The sequence below is a fragment of the Thalassophryne amazonica genome, chromosome 3 (genome assembly GCF_902500255.1).
Source record: "Thalassophryne amazonica chromosome 3, fThaAma1.1, whole genome shotgun sequence".
NCBI classification, from domain to species: Eukaryota; Metazoa; Chordata; class Actinopteri; order Batrachoidiformes; family Batrachoididae; genus Thalassophryne; species Thalassophryne amazonica.
Window position 1 is genome coordinate 90385590 of NC_047105.1, and position 24246 is coordinate 90409835.

The window sequence follows — 24246 nt, forward strand, 5'->3', positions numbered from 1 at the left end:
AAGTATTTATCATTAAAAGGAGAAAACAGTCATTTTTCTTGAAATATTTATTAAATGAACACGCTGAGACCAAACAATTTGATGCTTTCTCTGATAAATAAATCAGATGTGTGTTTTGGAGTCTGTACAAAATACTGTACACTAAAAATACTCAGAGTCTGAGATACTAAAGAATCTTTTTAGTTGCAGGTAAATTGTGGGTCTGAAACCAAAAAGGAAAAAGACAGCTCTGCCCACCCTGTTAATTTTTTCCTCCCAGGGAGAGAGAGAGAGAGAGAGAGAGACAAAAAAAAGGGTTGATCCACTTGTGCTGTTAGAAAATAAAGCACAGTCTGTATCATGTTCAAGGGCCTGACCAAAAAAAACCCAAACAAAAAATCTCAAAAAGATTTTACTCCTGGTCCTTTTCCTCTCCGTGGGTGATGATGTGAACAAGGTTCTTGTAGTCAAGGTTTCCTGCCACATCTGGGGGGAAGGCAGCGAACATCTGTTCCATCTAACCAACAAACAGCAGGTTTTAGAATCGCAGAGATCAGAGAGAAACCAGCTCAATGCTCAGATGAGTCAGTTTTTGTGTGGTGTCAGTGCATGTGAATGTCATGATGATGCTCATCCTGTGTTTCTTTTTGGGGGCAGGGGGGTTGAACATGACTCACCCACACATTAAACAGTTCATTAGTGAAAGAGGATAACAGTGTACCTCTTCAGGGGAGAATCGGTCTGCCTGCGTCGTCAGCATTTGTGTCACACTACACAGGTGGAAGAAAACGTCACATGAGATGACGAGTCTTATTTTCCCACGAGATGGAAATGTGCTAGATGTGATTACATAACGACTGAGTCGATCCTTGTCATTTAATTGGTGTTTTTGTATGTCACGTGACATTTACTGTGCAAATTTGGTTCTATATGTTTTGTACCATTGCACACTGGGAACCCCGCCCACTCACACACTAGTGGGGGTGGCGTTGAGCAAAACATGGCAGAGTTTGTTTTGCTGATGGATGAGGATTTGAACTAGCTAATTGACGGTACTAATTCTTCTAACACACAACCTAATTCTTCTAACACACACACCACACACACACACACACACACACACACACAAATCCACTATGCTATAAGCCGTCTGGAGGCATGAAGAGCTGTTAGGATGAAAAGCTGGACAGATTTCTGATGCAAAATTTTGCTGGACTGAGGAAGTACACAATGTCTTTTTTTTTTTGGAAGTACATTGTCAGAATTATTTTTGAACTCTCTCATTGTTTTTCCAAGTTGACTGAGAACAATTTTGGACTCATATTTAAAGTTCGTGTTGGACTGCTGACGTTAAAGCACCAGTGATGCACACCAAAATGTAAGTCTCTTTTCTGTTGTTAATAAATTAATATAATATCAAATGACAAGGATCTATTTTAGGTGTTATATAAAACAAATAGTGACTGTTTTTACATTCTATATGATGTATTTGTTCCACTGAACTAAAAAAAAAAAGAATTATTTGTATACTGTCTTGACTCAATCTAAAAGGTCTCACACACACACACACACACACACACACACACACACACACACACACATACATACAGAGTTTGTATTGCAGTCAAAGTGACAACACTAAATACTGCATGAACGTGTGAGGTGCAGAGTGTGTTTGTGCACGTACTAGTCCTTCCTCAGTACACCTTTCCCCTCGGGGTCAAAGACTTTAAAAGCATTGAGGATGGTCTCCTCTGGATCAGCGCCTAAATAATAATAATAAAAAAAGAAAACGCAAATTAAAATTTACACTGCTCATTTCACATTTTGCCTTCATTTTATATTTTTAGAAACGTGCTGTACCTTTCAGCTTTTCTCCAAACATGGTGAGGAAGACGGTGAAGTTAATTGGGCCGGGAGCCTCTTTGAGCATTTCATCAATCTCTTCCTGTTTCACATTTAGGCGTCCTGTCAAACCAAACATGCAAGTTCAGTCACAATGACAAAGAGCACAAGTGTACTTTTAAAAAAGTGATGTGCTAACTTCATCTTTAATATGTAATATAACTTCTACATACAGCAGCAAACAGAGCCTCTAAAGTTCCACTAATAACTAGTACAACATACAGAGTGCATACACCTGCCAAGCCTAAAAATATTGTAATATACTGTGTGTATGTAAAACACTCACACACACTCTCTCTCTCTTTGTATGTATGTATGTATGTATGTATTAAAAAAATCCCAACTCTGCCATTTTTTGAAAAACAATTGCAAGATTTAATGGTGTCTATTTGGTTTAAAATCAGCCACTTTTTAATTTTGCGTATTAATTTCTTTGCTTCACCCCTTTGTGCGTATCTGCCACAAAAACCCAATGGTAGTTCTTTCTGGCTCAAGCCAAGTCTTGCAGCAACGTGTGTGAAAAACAGGTTGCCGTAACGCACACTATTTTCACATTTTAAACAGTTATTTTAAGATTTCAAAGCTGAGACTATTTTTTGTTGGGTCTGCTGCAAAATATGATGTTTCTATTCCAGGTCAGGCCAAAATATTGTGTACCATGTATTGTAAAACAAGACCTAGGCTTTGGAAATGGAAGAAACTGACAGACAAGTTCAAGCTACATGAATCACCCCACAACTCCACTCCACTCTTGACCCACTGACCAAAGGTGTGATAAAATATAGGAGCAGTCTTGACTAAACAAAGGCTGATTGATAAATGCTGCTGCATGCAGAATTACATTTCCACTGTTTAAAATAAAGATTGTATATTAAAAAAAATGATGACTAGAGTCTGTATTTAGTTTCCCAGATTGCCTTATAATGCAGGAAATAATGCAGTTTTATTACATGCTATAACTACAGATTATTAAAATGGATTTGTGGTCACATTATTTGAGTTTCATAGAATATAAATGCTGTTCAGCAACCAGAGAGTAAGTTTAGTTCAGTGACTTAGTACATTATTCTGTGGAAAGAGTCTTGCTCTCACCAACAACCACAATCCTGGCAATCCATCATACACCAACTATCCAGCAGGTGTCAGACACGTCTATGGGATGTTGCATAAGATAAACAAAGTTGCATTTTCATTTGATCTAGTGCATCAAAGATCACCAGATTTTAAGAGATTTTTTTCTCATTATACCATCAGTTGGTGGACTTACACATGCCTACTATACTTTTGCAAAGCCTAGAAGAATCAGTTGCATATACTGGCAGTAACTTATTATACTTGTAGTTTAAAACTATATACACAGAAACATTCATTTGATTTGCCCCAAACAGTAATTGTCTGGGTTGTTGTTTTTTTAAATAACACTAACAGCAAACAGATATGCCTGAAAGAATAGTTTAAACTGTATCATCTACCTAAAATTTAAATGTGTCAGTGATGTTTTCTGATACAGTCCACATTCAAAAATTTAGAATTCTGTCCTTATTTAGTTTCACCCCATTTCACCAAATCCAGACCCAAAGCTTTGCTGAGTGTGCAAAAGAGTGTTGCTCTGCAGCAGCTTGTCTGCCCTCTGTAAAGCGGCGTGACGGGTGATGTGATGACCTAGAGCAGCAAATGTGTCCCTCAGATCGTTCTTGTCGATGAAGCCATCTCTGTTCTGGTCCATGATGGTGAAGGCCTGGTTGCACAGGAGGAGAAATAACCACAAAAATACATTTTCCACTCCTTCAAATATCTCTTGTGCTTTGACAAATGAGAGTTAAAAAATAGAATGACATCCTACTGATTTTCAAAAAGTAAAATATCCAGTTGTCGTCATAGCTGGTTGATTTTTGACGCTTTTCAGTGGCGCATATAGATGGACACTTAAATATTTATAACCTACGAGGATTTAGTGTGGCATTCGGAGCACGTCCAGCAGTTTATCTGCAGCCTTCATCACTGATGACAGAATATGAATGTCTGAGCACCAGTGACTCTCATACCAACATACCACCGGCTTCACTGCTGTCAGAGCACAACAGCAGACAGACAGGTGGCCACAGAACAAAGACAAACAATGGAAATGGAAACAAGTAGGAACGTGTGGATCGTCAATCCTCAAGGACCAACATGGTGCTCTGCAACACGTATTCATTTCCACAAATATCTCTTCAGTGGAACAATAAGATCTCACCTCTTTGAACTCCTGGATTTGGGCCTGTTCAAACATGGAGAACACATTGGAGTTGGCGCCCTCTGCTGTTCTCTTCTTGGCTTTTTTGGGGGCCTTTTGACAGAGAAAAGAACAAAAAACATAATTCCTCTGATGGAATCCAGTGCATGCAGCACAAAGCTGTGCCCGTGCAAAACAAATACAAAATAACATAGGATAATGTTTTTGCACTTGAATTATGAAGGCGTGTCCATTTTGTCGAGATGTTGAAGGGTGTCAAAACCATCACTAATGCATTAAACAGGTGAGTTTAAAATAGAGCTAAAGCAAATTTGTTCTCTTTGAGAAACCACATATTTCCACCCACACCGACATGTGAAAACAATTTAAGCAGCTTTCATTATGCATGAGAAAAAAAATGTTCAACAGGAACAACATTAAAATGCACACTTGGCTGCTGAGGTACTGGCTGTGTTGTATCCCCCCCCAAATTTAAAAAAATAATTAAACCTACTTTCCAGTCATCTGAAATTTTACTAATTTAGAATTTGGATCCATTTTATGAAGCAAGAATAAAACCCACCTGGGAATAATCTGTTCATATATATTTACTTCAAATGTCTTTAAAAAAAATAAGACAGGCACAAACACATTTATTTGCCTGTACTGGGTGAAAGCAGGATCACACCACATGCATCCACATGCCCACTGTGACTTACCATAGCTAAGCAGCTGGGGAGGTCAGGCAAACAATGATGCCAGTGAACAATGAGCAGCGTGCTTGTGTCCCTTTTGTAGCCACTACCCTCATCTCTACTGGATGATATTTATAAATGATGTCCTGTTTAGGAAGTGCCAGGTAAGTCAGGCATCAACATTCACAGGACTGTACACACCTCCTCATCCTGGGTTGACTTGGACTGTGGACGAGCAGTGGTATAGAATATCAAATACAGCCTGAAGGTTAAAGAAGTTATTCGGTTTAAACATCCCGCTGGTCTCACACCGCCATCCCAAATGTGTTACATACACACAGAGTGCTGTTACGTGAGAAATGAAGTAAATGGCAGAGAAATATCCTTGACCCATTGCCAGGTTTTTCTTTTAAATGGAATTGACAGACACATGCACTCATTTTCTGATGTTCCTCCGGGTTTGGGTCAAGGTGGCAGGTTGTACAGGCAGTGGACACACACACACACACACAAAACCATGGGGAGTCCAGCTGGAACATGTTCTAAACCAAAAGAAGATTAACCAGCCTTCCTAAGTTATGCCGAATAGAATGTTGAGCTCCCATCAAAACACAAGCTGTGCCAAGGTGTTGCTCAGGAACCTGTTACCTCGGATGGCCTGGTATAGGCTTGGCGCAACATGGCGTACAAGTTTCACACCAAGCAAGGAAGCTGTTAACCGGAGATACCAATAATTTAGGACAAGTTCACCTGGAGTGTCCCCCAAGTTCACCCATAGTTGCACTGGGCCTGCCTCGGGCCATCCTGAGCTGAGTGTGGGATGGGCTGAGGGGTGGAGCCCGGCTGAGCTCAGTGGGAAAAGGAAAAACAAGCAACAACAACAAAAAACCTTTTCCACACCCCTATTACAGTGAGGAAAATAAGTATTTGAACACCCTGCGATTTTGCAAGTTCTCCCACTTAGAAATCATGGAGGTGTCTGAAATTTTCATCTTAGGTGCATGTCCACTGTGAGAGACATAATCTAAAAAAAAAAAAAAATCCGGAAATCACAATGTATGATTTTTTAATAATTTATTTGTATGTTACTGCTGCAAATAAGTATTTGATCCCGTACCAACCAGCAAGAATTCTGGCTCACACAGACCTGTTAATTTTTCTTTAAGAAGCCCTCTTATTCTGCACTCTTTACCTGTATTAATTGCACCTGTTTGAACTTGTTACCTGTATAAAAGACACCTGTTCACACACTCAAATCAATCACACTCCAACCTGTCCGCCATAGCCAAGACCAAAGAGCTGTCTAAGGACATCAGGGACAAAACTGTAGACCTGCACAAGGCTGGGATGGACTACAGGACAACAAGCAAGCAGCTTGGTAGAAGACAACAACTGTTATGATTATTTATTAGAAAGTAGAAGAAACACAAGATGACTGTCAGTCTCCCTCAGTCTGGGATTCCATGCAAGATCTCACTTTGTGGGGTAAGGATGATTCTGAGAAAGCTCAGAACTACACAGGAGGACCTGGTCAATGACCTGAAGAGAGCTGGGACCACAGTCACAAAGATTACATTAGTAACACATGATGCTGTCATGGTTTAAAATCCTGCAGGGCAGCAAGGTCCCCCTGCTCAAGCCAGCACATGTCCAGGCCCGTTTGAAGTTCACCAGTGACCATCTGGATAATCCAGAGAGGGAGAAGGTCATGTGTTCAGATGAGACCAGAATAGAGCTTTTTTGAATCAACTCCATTTACCATGTTTAGAGGATGAGAACAACCCCAAGAAAACCATCCCAACCGTGAAGCATGGGGGTGGAAACGTCATACTCTGGGGGTGCTCTTCTGCAAAGGGGACAGGACAACTGCACCGTATTGAAGGGAGGATGGATGGGGTCATGTATTGTGAGATTTTGGCAAACAACCTCCTTCCCTCGGTAAGAGCATTGAAGATGGGTCACGGCTGGGTCTTCCAGCATGACAATCACCCCAAACACAGCCAGGGCAACTAAGGAGAAGCGCCGTAAGAAGCATTTCAAGGTCCTGGAGTGGCCTGGCCAGTCTCCAGACCAGAACTCAATAGAAAAGCTTTGGAGTGAGCTGAAACTCCAAACCTGAAAGATCTAGAGAAGATCTGTATGGAGGAGTGGACCAAAATCCCTGCTGCAGTGTGTGCAAACCTGGTGAAAAACTACAGGAAACATTTGACCTCTGTAATTGCAAACAAAGGCTACTGTACCAAATATTAACATTGATGTTCACAGGTGTTCAAATACTTATTTGCAGCAGTAACATACAAATAAATTATTACAAAATCATACATTGTGATTTCCGGATTTTTTTTTTTTTTTTTTAGATTATGTCTCTCACAGTGGACATGCACCTAAGATGAAAATTTCAAACCCCTCCATGATTTCTAAGTGGGAGAACTTGCAAAATCGCAGGGTGTTCAAATACTTATTTTCCTCACTGTATGTTGTGTGGCTGCTCGGCACCGAACACACACTCTGTACTACTCATCTTTGTGGATTGTGTTGAATGAGAAATCCCTTTTGTTGACTAGAAATACATAATTAATGCTGCAACTATAGTAGAACTCCAGATGAAGTGAAAGTGTTTTTCTTTACTTTCAAATTATATAGTGCAGTTATTAATATGTTCTTAACTTTTATCATTACCTACATCTTGTTAGAAACTCTTGTCCCCTTGGTACTCATATATACAGCCTGCTCAGTGTATAAGGAGCTGGCCTGACAATATGTTGACCTGGGTTCAAATCCCACTCATGCTGTGTCCTTGGATGAGACATTTCATGCTTAATCTGCATTGTCTCAGTCCACCCAGGTATAAACCACCTGTGGACACAGGACTGACTGACTGAGACTGTGCCTGACTTTGTTTCAAAAGAGACACACACACAATCACGAAAAAGTGCTATATTTTTTGTCAGTTATTCAGAAAGTGAAAAATCTGTTTTACACTTATTACATATAAACCAAAATGGTTAGGCCATTAAAAAAACAATTTAAATTTTTAAAATTTTTAAAACAGCTGAAAAATCTAGAAAACCAATTCTTGAAATATTAACATATATCATTTTATGTTTGAGTAAATTACTTATTTCTGCAGTATAAATATCACAAATCTGGTTCAGCACACACATCTGCAATCACAGGGAAGACGGTTGACTTGATGTCTCGAAGACACTCACTGACCTTCAACAGGCTGTATCAAAACATATTCATGGAATGTTGCATGGAAGGGAAAATTGTTATAGGAAAAGATGCACAAGCAACAAAGATGACTGTAGTCTTGAGAAAACTGTCAAGCAAAGGTGATCGAAGAACTTTGTGGAGCTTGAACTGGACCCTTGCTCAATGGTCCAAAGTCTTCTTTTCAGATGAAAGACAATTTTACATTTCATTTGGAAATCAAGGTTGCATGATGATTTGGGGTGCCATGTCATCTAGTATTGGTCCACTGTATCCAAAGTCAGCAGTCTACCATAACATTTTAGATCACTTCATGCTTCCATCTGCTGGCAAGCTTTATGGAGATGCTCATTTCCTTTTCCAGGACTACGCACCTGCACACAGTGCCAAAACTACTAGTACCTGGCTCCAGAACCTGATGGTGTCTTTCCTTCATTTCTGCGAGCCTGTGCTGACCAGCTGGCCTCCAGCTTCACCTGGATTTTCAACAGATCACGTTCCACTATTATCCCAGTTCCAAAGAAACCCTCCATAACAGGACTAAATGACTACAGCCCCACTGCCCCGACATCTGTAGTCATGAAGTCTTTTGGACGGCTCCTGTTGAGCCATCTGGAGGACATCACAGGACCCCTGCTGGAGCAAACAGCTCAGTGTTCAACACATTTTCCACCAAAAACTCTCCAACCTCTCGGTACAAACTCCCACCTATCAGTAGATCTCCAACTTCCTGACAGACAGGACACAGCAGCATCACATCCAACACACGGACAATCAGCACTGGTGCGCCTCAGGAGTGTGTTCTCTCTCCACTGCCCTTCTCCCTCGATACAAATGATTGCACTTCAGGGAACCCCTGTTAAACTTCTGAAGCTGGTAGACGACACCACCATCATTGGTCTTGTCCAGTGATGGTGATGAGGCCACATACAGACAGGTGGTGGAACAATTGGTCCTCTGGTGTGGTCAGAACAAACTGGAGCTGAACCTGCTCAAGACTGTGGAGATAATAGTGGACTTCAGGAGGAACCCACCTCAGACAGCTGAGGAAGTACAACCTGCCCCAGGAACTGCTCATCATCATCTACACAACCATCACCCAGTCTGTCCTGTACATCTCCATCTGTGTTTGGTTTCCCTCTGTCTCCAAACATGGCAGGCACAGCCTTCAACGAACTGTCAGGTCAGCAGAAAAAAAAAAAAAAAAATCACCGGAGCCAGCCTGAACTCCAACCGGGACTTACACCAGTAAATATTCTAATATTTTGAGAAGCTTTTTATTTTCTATCCTGTGGAGCTGTAGGATATGACTACCAAAATTAAAATGAAATAAATGCTTCAAACATTTTAGTTTAGATGTAATGAGTGTGGAATATAACATTTTCCCTTTCTGAAATAACTGTAAAAAAAAAAAAAACATTTTCAGCTGTATGTTAGCTTGTTCAGCCCGTAGTAAACAAGTGTCACGTGCACCTTTGCTGTTACTAAAGAGGCTCTTAATGTACTTTATGTTGCCAGATTTGGGGTGTATTCTAATTGCTGTAATATGTGAAAACACACAGTACAGTTCTTAATCAGTAATGTCTTAACTGGCTCTGTACGCTGCCTTTTTGCTCGAGTTGAAGAAACAGATCTCAGAGTTCTTGGTTCGTCACACTTAAGTGTGACACTGCTGATCTCACCCGTACATTCTGCTACGTTAAGTCATCAAAAGTGAGAGTCTGTGAAGGAGCCTTAGTGGTGAGGTTAGAAGGTGAAGTGTGGGGTCTTTGTTCTATATTAAGATACATCTTTGCCTTCAGTGTTGAATAAAAGCTTTTGATGAACTGACAGCAGATGTCACTGGTGTCATTTCACAGCATAGCGTGTACACAGTCAGAATTAGACATGCTATGGTTACCTAAAGGGGCAAATGCTATTGTTGTAACATCTCCTCCAGACTGATGTCCTCCACTGGCCGAGCACTCAGATTAGACACCCAAAAATAACCTCTTCTATCACAATGCATGCAGACAAATGGTCATTTCACTGGCAGTGTCAAGCAGTGAGTCATTCAGACATAAGCACTTTTTTACACAGTGCACGTACAATGAATGAGAGCTGAGAGAGAGAGAGTGTCTGCTGCCTGGCTCAGAAACAAAATATAAAGGAGGCAAATTAGAAGTGAAAGACAATGGTTATAATATTTAATAGTTTGTGACAAAATCTCTACAGAGAACGCTAATAAAACATTTGTTAGAAGACATCAATATCATATCCAGTGTTGCAGCATTATGAGTTAGCATCATGTGAAAAGAAGTTTTTAAAAACTTGAACATAACGATGTGAAATCCTTTTGTGGACACTTCTGTTTTGTGTTATATAGTTTGCACACCAGTGCAAAACGTGCAATATGGAGTATTCTGGTAAAGATTAGCAACAAACAGATCAACTCTTTTTAAATTAAATACATTCAAGATTTTACAGTTAGAATCAATGCGGCTTCATCAAGGATGAAGAACAGTCTGCAGCTTCTGAACATCACAGTCCACTGGCCAAGGAGGTTATCAAGCCTCAGTATACCTTGGCTGACACAAAAATGTATATCGGCCATTCCAGAGTGGTAACAATAACCAGGCAGAGGTCAGTGAAGGATTACACAGAGGTCAACATGTAAAGTTTGCCACATTGTCTGTTTATAAAGTTTCCAAATAGGTATAGTTTGGACAATCATGTTATGTGGCGTGATGGGGTAAATATTGCAAAAATGGTGACAAAGGTCCATTTCAATTTACACAGGGGTTGAAAATGAAAATTGCTCCAATTTTGATTAAAAAGTGACATTTATTGGTTGAGCTAACAGGGTTTTAAAAAGGAATAGTTTGCACCATGTTATGCTTAGTTATGTTACGGGTAACATATGTCACATGTCATAGAATCCAATGGACGTGGAGCTTCTTTGGCCTTTACGTTGGAGAACAAGCATTCAACACAGTCAAAACTGTCCCATTTATTAATCCATTTAATCTCAACCAATAATTTGCATCACTTTTTTTTTTAACCAAAATTGGAGCAACTTCAACTTTTGACCCCTGTACAAATTGAAATTGACCTTTGTCACCATTTTTGCTGTTTTAATCCCATAACATTCCGTCATAGATAGCCCAAGCTATACCTTTTTGGAATTCCTATATTCAGGCAAATAAAGTGGTATAGTTTTCAGCGATTGGACAATTTTTTACATGCTAACTCCTGTGTAATTAATGGACCTTCGGTATAGCTGTCACGATACATTTTTGTGTCAGCCATGGTATACTGAGGCCTGATTGTGGATTGTAAGTGTTGGGTAAGTCCCCTTAAGTGGTACCGATTAGGTCAAAATTGGCTTCTGGCTCATGGACTATAGCAGGTGAATGAGAACACCACTTCTCACCTCATGTTCATTCTTTTATTTTCAGCCACCTCTCTGGGTCTGAGCTGCCACCTCGACCCGGACCCAGAGGAGCAAAAATATACCAAATCTATTTCATTTCAATGAAAGTGATCATCAAAAATAAGTTTATATTGATTTTAGGTGCTTTTGAAAATTAAGGCTGGACTGAATGTTTAACTTGTCAACAGTGCAATAGTAATAGACTATTTAGGAATTAAAATCACATGATTCTACTGTGCAAATTGGGAACAGTTCAGCGCTATTTACGCGCATCACTGATGAATCACGGAGTAAAAATATAACCCAAATGAAAGAGAAGCAGATGACAAAACTGTTTCATTTTCAAATATACATTTTCATGCCATTTGGAAACAGGAAGAGAAGAAAAAAGCAACATTATTTTCATTGTCACCTTGCACAATTTAGGTTATTTACAATACAAGGGATGTTTTACAAAAAGAAAGGCCCAAGTACAATGCTGTAAGCTTCAAACATTTAACCTCTCCGAATGAGCACTGAGGTTCAGCTTGTGCAGATGGAAGCGTGTACACAATCCAGATACAATCACTCACTTGATAAAGGACATTTGGACTTATTAAAAGAATACTCATTGGACATTCAAGAGGACACATAATCACTTTTTTTTTTTTTTTTTAACAAAAATAGACACGGCTTATCCAGCCTTGAAATTCCTTCTTTATATTTATATATTTATATATATATGTATGTATAAAATTATGTCTCGACTATTTACAGTCAGATAGTGTGCTGAAGTGTTAGAAAGGTCCGGCTCCACTGTTTTGGGCTATTGTGATTAGTGCAGTGTCAGCCTATCCAAACATTAACAGACGTTAATCTACAGGGAAGGTTGGTCTTTTTTTCTTTTTTAAATTGATATTTTGTTTTATTTGTTTGTGCTCCAGCCACATCCTGTCACCATAACTAACCACAGTCCTTCTGGGAGGCTGAGATTAGTAGAGGATGATTGTAAATAGCCGATAATGAGTGTGTGTTGATGGGTCAGCACATGGTGGAGCCAGAAATCTATTTCAACATCCAGCGGCTCTGTGGCCCTGATTTCTAGTGAGTGTGGGCAGCAGACTGAGCAAGGACAGAAAAAGGAGAATACAATAGCTGTTGAGAGTCTGCCAAGAGTCTAAATGTGGATATTTAGGCAATGACTTGAAAAACAAAGGCTGTGCTTAGTCACTGCTATTTAGGTGAATCTTCCAAAAACCACAATCGAAGTCTTAGAGCTTAGAGTTTCTAAAAAAAAAAAAAAAAAAAAAGAAGGAAAAAAGGAGACAAATAAATCAAATTGCTGAGCCATTACTGTGCAGTACGTGTTCTGTACAAAAATACAGAGCACATGCTGAAATGCGTCACAAATCTCCCTGCTCAGAAAGTTGTTCATATGGCATTTGTTGACCTTTATTGGCTTGTATCAGTTCACTGAGAGGAAAAAAATAGCTTGAGGAGAATGACATCTGTGTTTCACTTTGTATTTGTTGTGTTCTGACAGCGACAGGCGTTTCTTCTGTGGGTTTGTTAGGCAAAATTGATGTATGGCAGTGTTGGTGACATTCTTAGTTTCCCTTCTCTGTCCAAAGACTTTTCTGTCCACATCTGTCATGCAGTCCTGCTGTTTTTCAAACTGATGACTGGTCCCAAACCTGTAGAGTCAGTAACATACAGTCAGCTTAAAGTTAAATCCCAACCAAAATAAACTCTAACACTGATTTCAAAAATTTTCTAGTCCTGGTCTAGAATACTATGGCACAAACCACCATCACACTAGGTTAGCAAACAGACACACAAGGGCAAGAAATACTGTGTCAGTGTGGTTCAGATAAATAACAATATGATGAACAAACCTTGTTTACAGGGTTTATGGGTGTGCGTCCAGATCCAGTATGAAGCCTTTGGCGCTCCTCAAAACATCCAGGAGACCTTTCCCTTCGTGTGTCCATCAGCCGGCCAGGGGAGCGGTCCATTCGAGGGTCTGCCATGGCCCTGCCCGGGGAGCGTTCTAAACGGGGATCTGCCATGGCTCTACCAGGAGACGCTGCTATACGGCTTTCCAGCATCCTGCCAGGAGATTTCTCTCTCTCCATTGGACGACTGGGGGACTTGTCACGGCGAAATTCTGTGCGGGCTTCTCTGTATCGATGAGGTGTGCCAGGATCTCCATGGGCCAGGGGATTGGCTGCCAGCCTTTTAGAGATGTGCTCATTGTAGGAAGGAGGGCCACGCTTGTTGGGGCTGTTGGAGAGGAGACGTGGCACAAAGATGGTCAGGGATCAAAGGTTACAGGGAAATGAATATTAGGTCATGGGTTTTGTGTGTGCTGTAGGCTGTGACTTGTAGATGAGGCCATTTCAAACACATTCGTAAGTGATGGAGTGCATCTGTGGAGTTTGATTCTTAAAAGGACAGGATAAAAGCAAAGTTTTGACTGACCTGCAGAGAGTTTTCAAAGTCAGCACAGGGAGTGAGGTTTTAAGTTACACTTGTGGTCATAAGTTTACATGGACTCAATGAAATGGCATAGATTTCACTGAACTGCTCTTTTCCTGGGACACAATGGCTTTACAATATGGACCCGTAACAGGTAAACCAGACTGTCAATGCCAAGTTCATCTGGTTTTATTCTCTGAACTATTTCCCTACAATATGCAGTTAAAGAAAACAGCAGCTGGTCTGCTCTGTGTCAGCCTGATCCTGTCAGATCTCAGAAGCTAAGCAGTGCAGGATCTGGTTAGTACTTGGATGGGAGACCTCTTTGGAACACCAGCGGCTGTGTGTTTCTCCAGGTAACACTCGAGTTGCGTCAGGAAGTGCATCCGGCGTAAAACTTGTGCCAAATGTCAGTGGTTGGCTGTATCCGCTGTGGCGATGCAAACAGGAGAAAAAAAAAAAAGAAGAAAAAAAAAAGGGAGCAGCCAAATGGACAACAACAACAACATGCAGTTAAAGAAAATAATGACATGTCAATAAAATTCTTTACCAATAGCTATAAATTTTTTAGTCATTCTAGCATTTACACTATTGTGTAAATACACTTTTGAATGAAACTTGAAGCAACAGGTGAAATGTTGGCAGCAATGTGCAAGCTGTCTTAGGGGTAGTAATTTACACAATGCTGTAAATATTTTTGTCACTGGTGTCATTTCACAGTTCTCATCCAAAATATTTACAACAGTGTATAATTTCATTTTAAATGTATTTTTGTTTTTTGAATGGTATCTTATTTTGGTCAGTTTTTTCCTCAGCAACCAAGCTATTGAGGAACATTCCATATTTTGGGCAAATTTCACAGACTTTGCCACCACAAGTCTGTATTTTCCCCCAAAATCCCAAAAGGAAGAATTGTGAACAGTGCTTAGATGAATCAAATAAAACCACTGTAATTAAAACCTATCAGGAATGGACTGTGAAGAAGCCTTCTGGGTGAATTATACTGTGTTCACCACAAAGAATCTGTATTTTTTACCAAAACTCTAAATTTGGTGAGGAAAAACTATGATTAATGCTCAGCTGAATCCATCAAAACCTTCAGAATCAAAATCCAAGAACTGAAAAAGAGGCATTTTGGGTGAATTTTAGTTTTAACCACAGAAAGTCCCATTTTCCCCTAAAATTTCAAAAATCTGTGAAAAAGATTTGCAAACATTGCTTAGAAGAAGCAAACTGAATCAAAATCCATCAACAACTGAAGGAGAAGAAACACTTTGGGTATATTTAACAGTTTTAACCACAAAAGACCATATTTTCCCCTAACATTTAAAAATCCTTTAAGGAAGAACTGTGAACACTGCTTATATGCTATGAGAATCTTAAACATGGTGCACATTTCAATTATTTAGGGTTTTCTGAAATCAAAACAGTCAAAATTATACACACACAGGGTCAAAGGTATACATACAGCACATCTAGTAAGTGGTTAAATGGCCTAAAGCAGGAGTGGGCAATTAGTTTTTCCAAGAAGCCACATGAGTAACAGAAAATATTGTGTCAGGCATATATACTGCAATATACTGAACTCGAGTCTGTTCCATATTAATTTGATCCCTATAAAAAGCAGTAAATTGTATTGACAAGTTGCGGCTATGATTAAGCAATGAAAAAGTGAAGCAGGCTTAGTAAACACACCAACGATATTCAGCTTGGGACTCCGGCAAGGACGGTTGCATTCCTCCCCTCTCCTCTCCTCCTTTTTCTGTTCTCTATCTCTGCTCCGACCTTCAAAGTCCCAGCTTCACCAGACTGTGAATTATTCAAATTAAGATTTGGATTAACTATGAAATTGATCAGCTGGTCTCTCAACGCTATTGACACCATTTTTTCGACAAGGAAATCAGGGCTGGGGGACCCTGTGTGCCCTGATGGAACCTACCCAGCGGGCTATGCTCTCGACGCCTGAGAGACGGGGTGTGACATGCTTGGCTCCACTGTCTGTGGAAGACGTTGAGGATTTATTTCTATTCGCCTTTATGGTGGGAGGTTTGGTGCTGATTGGTTTGTGCGCTGCCCTGACCCACAGGAATATTAGCAAGACTGCTGCTACCAAAATCTTGTCCCCTCATCAGTCCATCATGATTAATGAGTTGGGCAATGCTGTGTAATCTCAGACTACATGAACTCTTGAACTCAAACGCAAAATGCAGACCATCTTGGGGTATGTACGCTGCATTGCAAAGGAATGTGCTGCTGAGGACCGGAGAATATTCTTCATAAATTTGGACTCTAGATGGTCAGAGGTGCAGTAAATGGAATTCTGTATCTCTCTGTGTAACATCAACATAGCAGCCTTATCAGCTCCTGAAGGCCAAATACCCTGTTCTTCCCCCAGAAGGATCTACAGCCTTGGTGAAGGAATTTGGCTCCCCCTTCTCCTCTATCTACTCCCCCCCAACCTTCTGTTGCCTAGCAACATCAGACTTTATACACACACACACACACACACACACACACACACACACACACACACACACACACACACACACACACACACACACACACACACACACACACAGAGAAACTGACAGAAACTTAACTCATCTGCGCGCGACGCATGACTCCCTCCCTCCATCCCTATTACCACCCCATGTCTCTCCACTCCCCTCACACTGGCTTCCTCCCTGCCACCTCGGAGGCAACATGGTTTATACTGCTGCAGCCTTCAACCCCCCAAGCTGGGTGGCACAGGCCCCTCCCACTGCAGCCTTCACCCACTTCCCCTGCCTCAATTCGGATGATGGACTGCATCAAGTTTAGTGCACATAAACAATGTCAAATGTACGAGGTCTGTTAGAAAAGTAACGGACCTTTTTATTTTTTGCAAAAACCATATGGATTTGAATCACGTGTGATTGCATCAGCCAAGCTTGAACCTTCGTGCGCATGTGTGAGTTTTTTCACGCCTGTCGGTTGCATCATTCGCCTGTGAGCACGCTTTGTGGGAGGAGTGTTCTAGCCCCCTCGGCGGATTTTCATTGTCAGGAAAATGGCCCAGCGACTGCTGCTTTGCTGCATCAAACTTTTTTCAGAAACTGTGAGAGGCAGCCAGGTGGAAACCATTTGGAAAATTCAGATGGCTTTCGGTGAAGATCTTATGGGCATCACACAGATTAAGGAGCATTACAACCGGATTAAAGACGGCCCACAGCGGCTGAGGGCGCGCCGCGCTTCGAGCGGCCATTGACAGGCTGAAACAACCAGATCATTTCCAAAGTGAAGGCTGTATTGATCCGGGACGTCGTCTGACTACCAGAGAAATGGCAAGAGAGGTGGACATAGCACTTTTTCGGCACATTACACTGTTACAGGAGATTTTGTAATGAAAGACGTGCGGCGGAATTCGCACATCAGGACGGAGCCGCTAATGGCGCAGAACAAAAAGCACCTCCGTGTTGGAAGTCTCACGGGACATGTTGTGACATGCCCAGCTCTTCCATCATTCGGAAGATTCAGACGGCTTTGGGTGGCATTTCAGTTGAGTGAATATGCGAGAAATTGTCGAAGAGCTGGGCATGTCACAACATGTCCCGTGAGACCAACACGGAGGTGCTTTCGTTCCGCGCCAAATTCCTCCGCTCCTGTTTTCATGACAAAATCTCCTTTAACAGTGGAATGTGCCGGAAAAGTGCTATGTCCACCTTTTCTGCCATTTCTCTGGTAGTCAGACGACGTCCCGGATCAACACAGCATTCAGTTTGGAAATGATCTGGTCGTTTCAGCCTGTTGATCGCCGCTCGGAGCGCGGCGCGCCCTCCGCGATTGTGCGCTGTCTTTAAACCGGCTGTACCACTCCTTAATCTGTGTGATGCCCATAAAATCGTCCCTGAAAGCCATCTGAATTTTCCAAATGGTGTCCACCTGGCTGTCTCTCAGTTTCTGGAAAAATTTGATTCAGCGCTGCTCCAGCCGTTCAGACATTTTCCTCACAATGAAAATCCGACGAGGGGGGAGGACCAGTGCTCACTCAAAGCCTGCTCACAGGCGAATGACGCAACCGACAGGCGTGAAAAAACTCACGCATGTGCACGAAGGTTCAAGCTTGGCTGATGAATCACGTGATTCAAATCCATAAGGTTACTGCAAAAAATAAAAAGGTCCAATACTTTTCTAACAGACCTCGTATATGTGTTTTCTTTAATTCTGATGTGTGCCATTATTATAGAGTATCTCGTCAATAGTTTTACATCCTCATTGAAGACAACTTTGGATGCTGTAGCTCCTCTGAAAAAGAGAGCTTTAAATCAGAAGTGTCTGACTCCGTGGTATAACTCACAAACTCGTAGCTTAAAGCAGATAACCCGTAAGTTGGAGAGGAAATGGCGTCTCACTAATTTAGAAGATCTTCACTTATCCTGGAAAAAGAGTCTGTTGCTCTATAAAAAAGCCCTCCGTAAAGCTAGAACATCTTTCTACTCATCACTAATTGAAGAAAATAAGAACAACCCCAGGTTTCTTTTCAGCACTGTAGCCAGGCTGACAAAGAGTCAGAGCTCTATTGAGCTGAGTATTCCATTAACTTTAACTAGTAATGACTTCATGACTTTCTTTGCTAACAAAATTTTAACTATTAGAGAAAAAATTACTCATAACCATCCCAAAGACGTATCGTTATCTTTGGCTGCTTTCAGTGATGCCGGTATTTGGTTAGACTCTTTCTCTCCGATTGTTCTGTCTGAGTTATTCTCGTTAGTTACTTCATCCAAACCATCAACATGTTTATTAGACCCCATTCCTACCAGGCTGCTCAAGGAAGCCCTACCATTATTTAATGCTTCGATCTTAAATATGATCAATCTATCTTTGTTAGTTGGCTATGTACCACAGGCTTTTAAGGTGGCAGTAATTAAACCATTACTTAAAAAGCCATCACTTGACCCAGCTATCTTAGCTAATTATAGGCCAATCTCCAACCTTCCTTTTCTCTCAAAAATTCTTGAAAGGGTAGTTGTAAAACAGCTAACTGATCATCTGCAGAGGAATGGTCTATTTGAAGAGTTTCAGTCAGGTTTTAGAATTCATCATAGTACAGAAACAGCATTAGTGAAGGTTACAAATGATCTTCTTATGGCCTCGGACAGTGGACTCATCTCTGTGCTTGTTCTGTTAGACCTCAGTGCTGCTTTTGATACTGTTGACCATAAAATTTTATTACAGAGATTAGAGCATGCCATAGGTATTAAAGGCACTGCGCTGCGGTGGTTTGAATCATATTTGTCTAATAGATTACAATTTGTTCATGTAAATGGGGAATCTTCTTCACAGACTAAAGTTAATTATGGAGTTCCACAAGGTTCTGTGCTAGGACCAATTTTATTTACTTTATACATGCTTCCCTTAGGCAGTATTATTAGACGGTATTGCTTAAATTTTCATTGTTACGCAGATGATACCCAGCTTTATCTATCCATGAAGCCAGAGGACACACACCAATTAGCTAAACTGCAGGATTGTCTTACAGACATAAAGACATGGATGACCTCTAATTTCCTGCTTTTAAACTCAGATAAAACTGAAGTTATTGTACTTGGCCCCACAAATCTTAGAAACATGGTGTCTAACCAGATCCTTACTCTGGATGGCATTACCCTGACCTCTAGTAATACTGTGAGAAATCTTGGAGTCATTTTTGATCAGGATATGTCATTCAAAGCGCATATTAAACAAATATGTAGGACTGCTTTTTTGCATTTACGCAATATCTCTAAAATCAGAAAGGTCTTGTCTCAGAGTGATGCTGAAAAACTAATTCATGCATTTATTTCCTCTAGGCTGGACTATTGTAATTCATTATTATCAGGTTGTCCTAAAAGTTCCCTAAAAAGCCTTCAGTTAATTCAAAATGCTGCAGCTAGAGTACTGACGGGGACTAGAAGGAGAGAGCATATCTCACCCATATTGGCCTCTCTTCATTGGCTTCCTGTTAATTCTAGAATAGAATTTAAAATTCTTCTTCTTACTTATAAGGTTTTGAATAATCAGGTCCCATCTTATCTTAGGGACCTCGTAGTACCATATCACCCCAATAGAGCGCTTCGCTCTCAGACTGCAGGCTTACTTGTAGTTCCTAGGGTTTGTAAGAGTAGAATGGGAGGCAGAGCCTTCAGCTTTCAGGCTCCTCTCCTGTGGAACCAGCTCCCAATTCAGATCAGGGAGACAGACACCCTCTCTACTTTTAAGATTAGGCTTAAAACTTTCCTTTTTGCTAAAGCTTATAGTTAGGGCTGGACCATCCCTTAGTTATGCTGCTATAGACGTAGACTGCTGGGGGGTTCCCATGATGCACTGTTTCTTTCTCTTTTTGCTCTGTATGCACCACTTTGCATTTAATCATTAGTGATCGATCTCTGCTCCCCTCCACAGCATGTCTTTTTCTTGGTTCTCTCCCTCAGCCCCAACCAGTCCCAGCAGAAGACTGCCCCTCCCTGAGCCTGGTTCTGCTGGAGGTTTCTTCCTGTTAAAAGGGAGTTTTTCCTTCCCACTGTAGCCAAGTGCTTGCTCACAGGGGGTCGTTTTGACCGTTGGGGTTTTACATAATTATTGTATGGCCTTGCCTTACAATATAAAGCGCCTTGGGGCAACTGTTTGTTGTGATTTGGCGCTATATAAAAAAATTGATTGATTGATTGATTGATTACGGTAAACAAGTAATATTGTGGATTAATTGCTGTATCTTGTCTGAGGTAATTAGAGTGTAAACATAATTTTGTTGCACTCATGTAATGACAATGACAATAAATCTTATATCATAACATTATATCATTTATTCTATCAAAATTTCCCAAAACAATAGTGAACAAGCAGTTTTTTTTCCCCCAAAGACCAGCATTCATTCAACTTCATACAAAATGCCATCACCATTCTTTTTGTCTAACCACCTCATTTGCCATTTTTCATTTCCTTAAAAAAAAAAAAAGGCCAAATCATAAGCTGGTCAACATCCGCATTTTCACAGAAACCATTTTGCGATTGCATCCTAGGATTCAAGGTAAAATAAGGTGGAGACAGCTAAGAAAACAGCAAATTGTTTTCATGCTGAAAAAGATATTTCACTCACTAACCACTGGTGCTCTTTTCTAATGCAGACAACATATTATAGAAAGGCTTTAACCTACACATTATTTAAATATTTCAGAATGAACACATTTTAAGGGGACAGCTTTTACTTCATTCAACACCACTTATAATATTAGGCTAAATAAAAGAAATCATTAGCAAGACTTTGAGAGCTTTTATTCATTGATGTTTTCACAAATCTACACACAGTAGCTTTAACCTGAACATCAGAGCTGCATCAGACATTTTAATACTGTGACACAGAGTGTAAATGCAAGCTCTTCTTTTCATTATGTCTAATTGTTATTGCTGATGGATGAATTTATTCTGCAGCACACTGATTATTTTTTGACTAGTATTTTTTGCGATGTGTAATTTAATAAGTGCCGCTATCTTCTTAAACACGCAGTCCTTAAACACAAACGTGGTTCAGTACATGTTGGCTTTTAGGTTTCTAGTTTCTGCTAAGGTGCCTTAATTGAGAGAGTGGCGCTAATTCAGAACATGGTGCCATTTTGGTTCCAACTGTGCTGAACTACTGAATAAACCTTTAATGTTTTTAATATTTTTTTGAAATTATTTAACCACATACAGCAACACATCCAGTTACACGTGCTTTCTAAATAAATATAAAAATAGTTAAGCTATCAAATTTACAATTTATGATGATTTAATTAATTTAAAGTCTGATTTATGCAGCTGCACGGCTGTAACTCCGTGTCATGCAATGACGTGTGTGAGTTTTAAAGTTCTCCATCACTCGATTATGCTTTATTATGGACCAATTTGACCCTCAACAAGGTTTTCTTTCTACAATCATCACCTCCAAATCAAACGGAATCTGTACAATTTCATCTTTTTCAGACTTTGTGCTGTAAATGTGCGGACAGTTCTGATCCATTTGTAATCAGCGAGCGCACTGCAAATACTATTATAATATGATGGCAGATGAATGAGTGAAAGCAGAAAAGTGCCAAATCACAGCCTTTTGTGTCTGATTTAACAGGTGCACGTCAAGCTGCAGGTCAGAGTCTGAACACAGTGTGAAAAAAATAAATGATCAGGCTTTTAATTACGGAAATGACTCTGGTTCCACATGCGACGGGTTTAATGGAATTACATTGCAATTGGGCGAGACATTTTATCCGACGTGAGCGAAAATCCGTTGTACAAAATCCGTTATACAGTAGTGTTCAGAATAATAGTAGTGCTATGTGACTAAAAAGATTAATCCAGGTTTTGAGTATATTTCTTATTGTTACATGGGAAACAAGGTACCAGTAGATTCTCACAAATCCAACAAGACCAAGCATTTATGATATACACACTCTTAAGGCTATGAAATTGGGCTATTAGTAAAAAAAAAAAAAAAGTAGAAAAGGGGGTGTTCACAATAATAGTAGCATCTGCTGTTGATGCTACAAACTCAAAACTATTATGTTCAAACTGTTTTAGCAATCCTGTGAATCACTAAACTAGTATTTAGTTGTATAACCACAGTTTTTCATGATTTCTTCACATCTGTGAGGCATTAATTTTGTTGGTTTGGAACCATTATTTTGCTCATTTACTAGTGTGCTTGTGATCATTGTCTTGTTGAAACACCCATTTCAAGGGCATGTCCTCTTCAGCATAAGGCAACATGACCTCTTCAAGTATTTTGACATATCCAAACTGATCCATGATACCTGGTATGCAATATATAGGCCCAACACCAAAGTAGGAGAAACATGCCCATATCATGATGCTTGCACCACCATGCTTCACTGTCTTCACTGTGAACTGTGGCTTGAATTCAGAGTTTGGGGGTCGTCTCACAAACTGTGGCCCTTGGACCCAAAAAGAACAAGTTTACTCTCATCAGTCCACAAAATATTCCTCCATTTCTCTTTAGGCCAGTTGATGTGTTCTTTGGCAAATTGTAACCTCTTCTGCACGTCTTTTATTTAACAGAGGGACTTTGCGGGGGATTCTTGCAAATAAATTAGCTTCACACAGGCGTCTTCTAACTGTCACAGCACTTACAGGTAACTCCAGACTGTCTTTGATCATCCTGGAGCTGATCAGTGGGTGAGCCTTTGCCATTCTGGTTATTCTTCTATCCATTTTGATGGTTGTTTTCCGTTTTCTTCCACATGTCTCTGGTTTTTTTTTGTCCATTTTAAAGCATTGGAGATCACTGTAGATGAACAGCCTATAATTTTTTGCACCTGCGTATAAGTTTTCCCCTCTCCAATCAACTTTTTAATCAAACTACGCTGTTCTTCTGAACAATGTTTTGAACGTCCCATTTTCCTCAGGCTTTCAAAGAGAAAAGCATGTTCAACAGGTGCTGGCTTCATCCTTAAATAGGGCACACCTGATTCACACCTGTTTGTTCCACAAAATTGATGAACTCACTGACTGAATGCCACACTACTATTATTGTGAACACCCCCTTTTCTACTTTTTTACTAATAGCCCAATTTCATAGCCTTAAGAGTGTGCATATCATGAATGCTTGGTCTTGTTGGATTTGTGAGAATCTACTGAATCTACTGGTACCTTGTTTCCCATGTAACAATAAGAAATATGCTCAAAACCTGGATTAATCTTTTTAGTCACATAGCACTACTATTATTCTGAACACTACTGTATACAGTGTTTATTACATGGAAAATAATACAAAAACTTTGGGACTTTTTTGTCCGGTGACTGTGAATATCTGGTTTACACGACAACGGTTTAGGTGAGTTTTACTGTACATAGGACTGAACAATAATTTTACCACGCAAAACTTTGACATGTCGGCTTCCATCCTACACTGCTGACTTTATTTTCCCATATTTTTCTTCTGTTCGGATCTGAAAGGAATCTGTACATCTTGAAGCCCTTGTGTCTATTTGCGCATCCAAATGCACAACAACCTGACATTTTCTGCGAATAAATAAATAAAATAGCTGGATTTACATGCAGACAGATTAACAGCAAATGCTATTTTGGAACCAAGATGGCACCAAGAGTCACGTGACTGTTTTTCCCCCCCCAACTCGTCATGTTGCCACTCTCTCAATTAAGGCACACTAGTTTGTGCAGGCTGGTATCCACTCTATGTGGCCTTTATGGATCTACAGTCAAAGGAAGGAAAACAGAGCAGAGAAATTATTCTAAAAATCAATTTTTGAACATGGTGTGCATGTGTCCCACGGACATTGCTTCCCAGGGATGCTGTATATTTTATATCTTGCAACCAGCCTTGATTTTGCTTCAAGATG

The 24246-nt window shown here is 40.3% G+C and overlaps 2 protein-coding genes across 3 annotated transcripts in view; both read right to left on the minus strand.

Moving 5' to 3' along the window:
• Nucleotides 1–32: 32 nt before the first annotated feature.
• On the minus strand, nt 33–8902 carry myl2a (myosin, light chain 2a, regulatory, cardiac, slow). 2 transcript variants are annotated; one of them, XM_034167073.1, is made up of 7 exons: nt 8898–8902; nt 4121–4200; nt 3547–3622; nt 1843–1947; nt 1667–1745; nt 701–749; nt 33–496 (listed from the first exon to the last, which is right to left on the minus strand). In XM_034167073.1, the coding sequence occupies exons 2-7, from the start codon at nt 4154–4156 to the stop codon at nt 392–394; spliced, it is 450 nt and encodes a 149-aa protein (XP_034022964.1). In that variant the 5' UTR covers nt 4157–4200; nt 8898–8902; the 3' UTR covers nt 33–391. The 2 variants fall into 2 exon arrangements, with proteins under 2 accessions (XP_034022964.1, XP_034022963.1); XM_034167072.1 differs by lacking the exon at nt 8898–8902 and adding an exon at nt 4819–4912 and having other exon boundaries at nt 4121–4213.
• A 3102-nt stretch (nt 8903–12004) lies between these two features.
• cita (citron rho-interacting serine/threonine kinase a) overlaps nt 12005–24246 on the minus strand; it is a 134185-nt gene continuing 121943 nt past the window's right edge. Inside the window, 2 exon segments of the mRNA XM_034167074.1 lie at nt 12005–13092; nt 13294–13681. Of these exon segments, the coding sequence (XP_034022965.1) occupies nt 13069–13092; nt 13294–13681 (412 nt within the window). The 3' untranslated portion in view covers nt 12005–13068.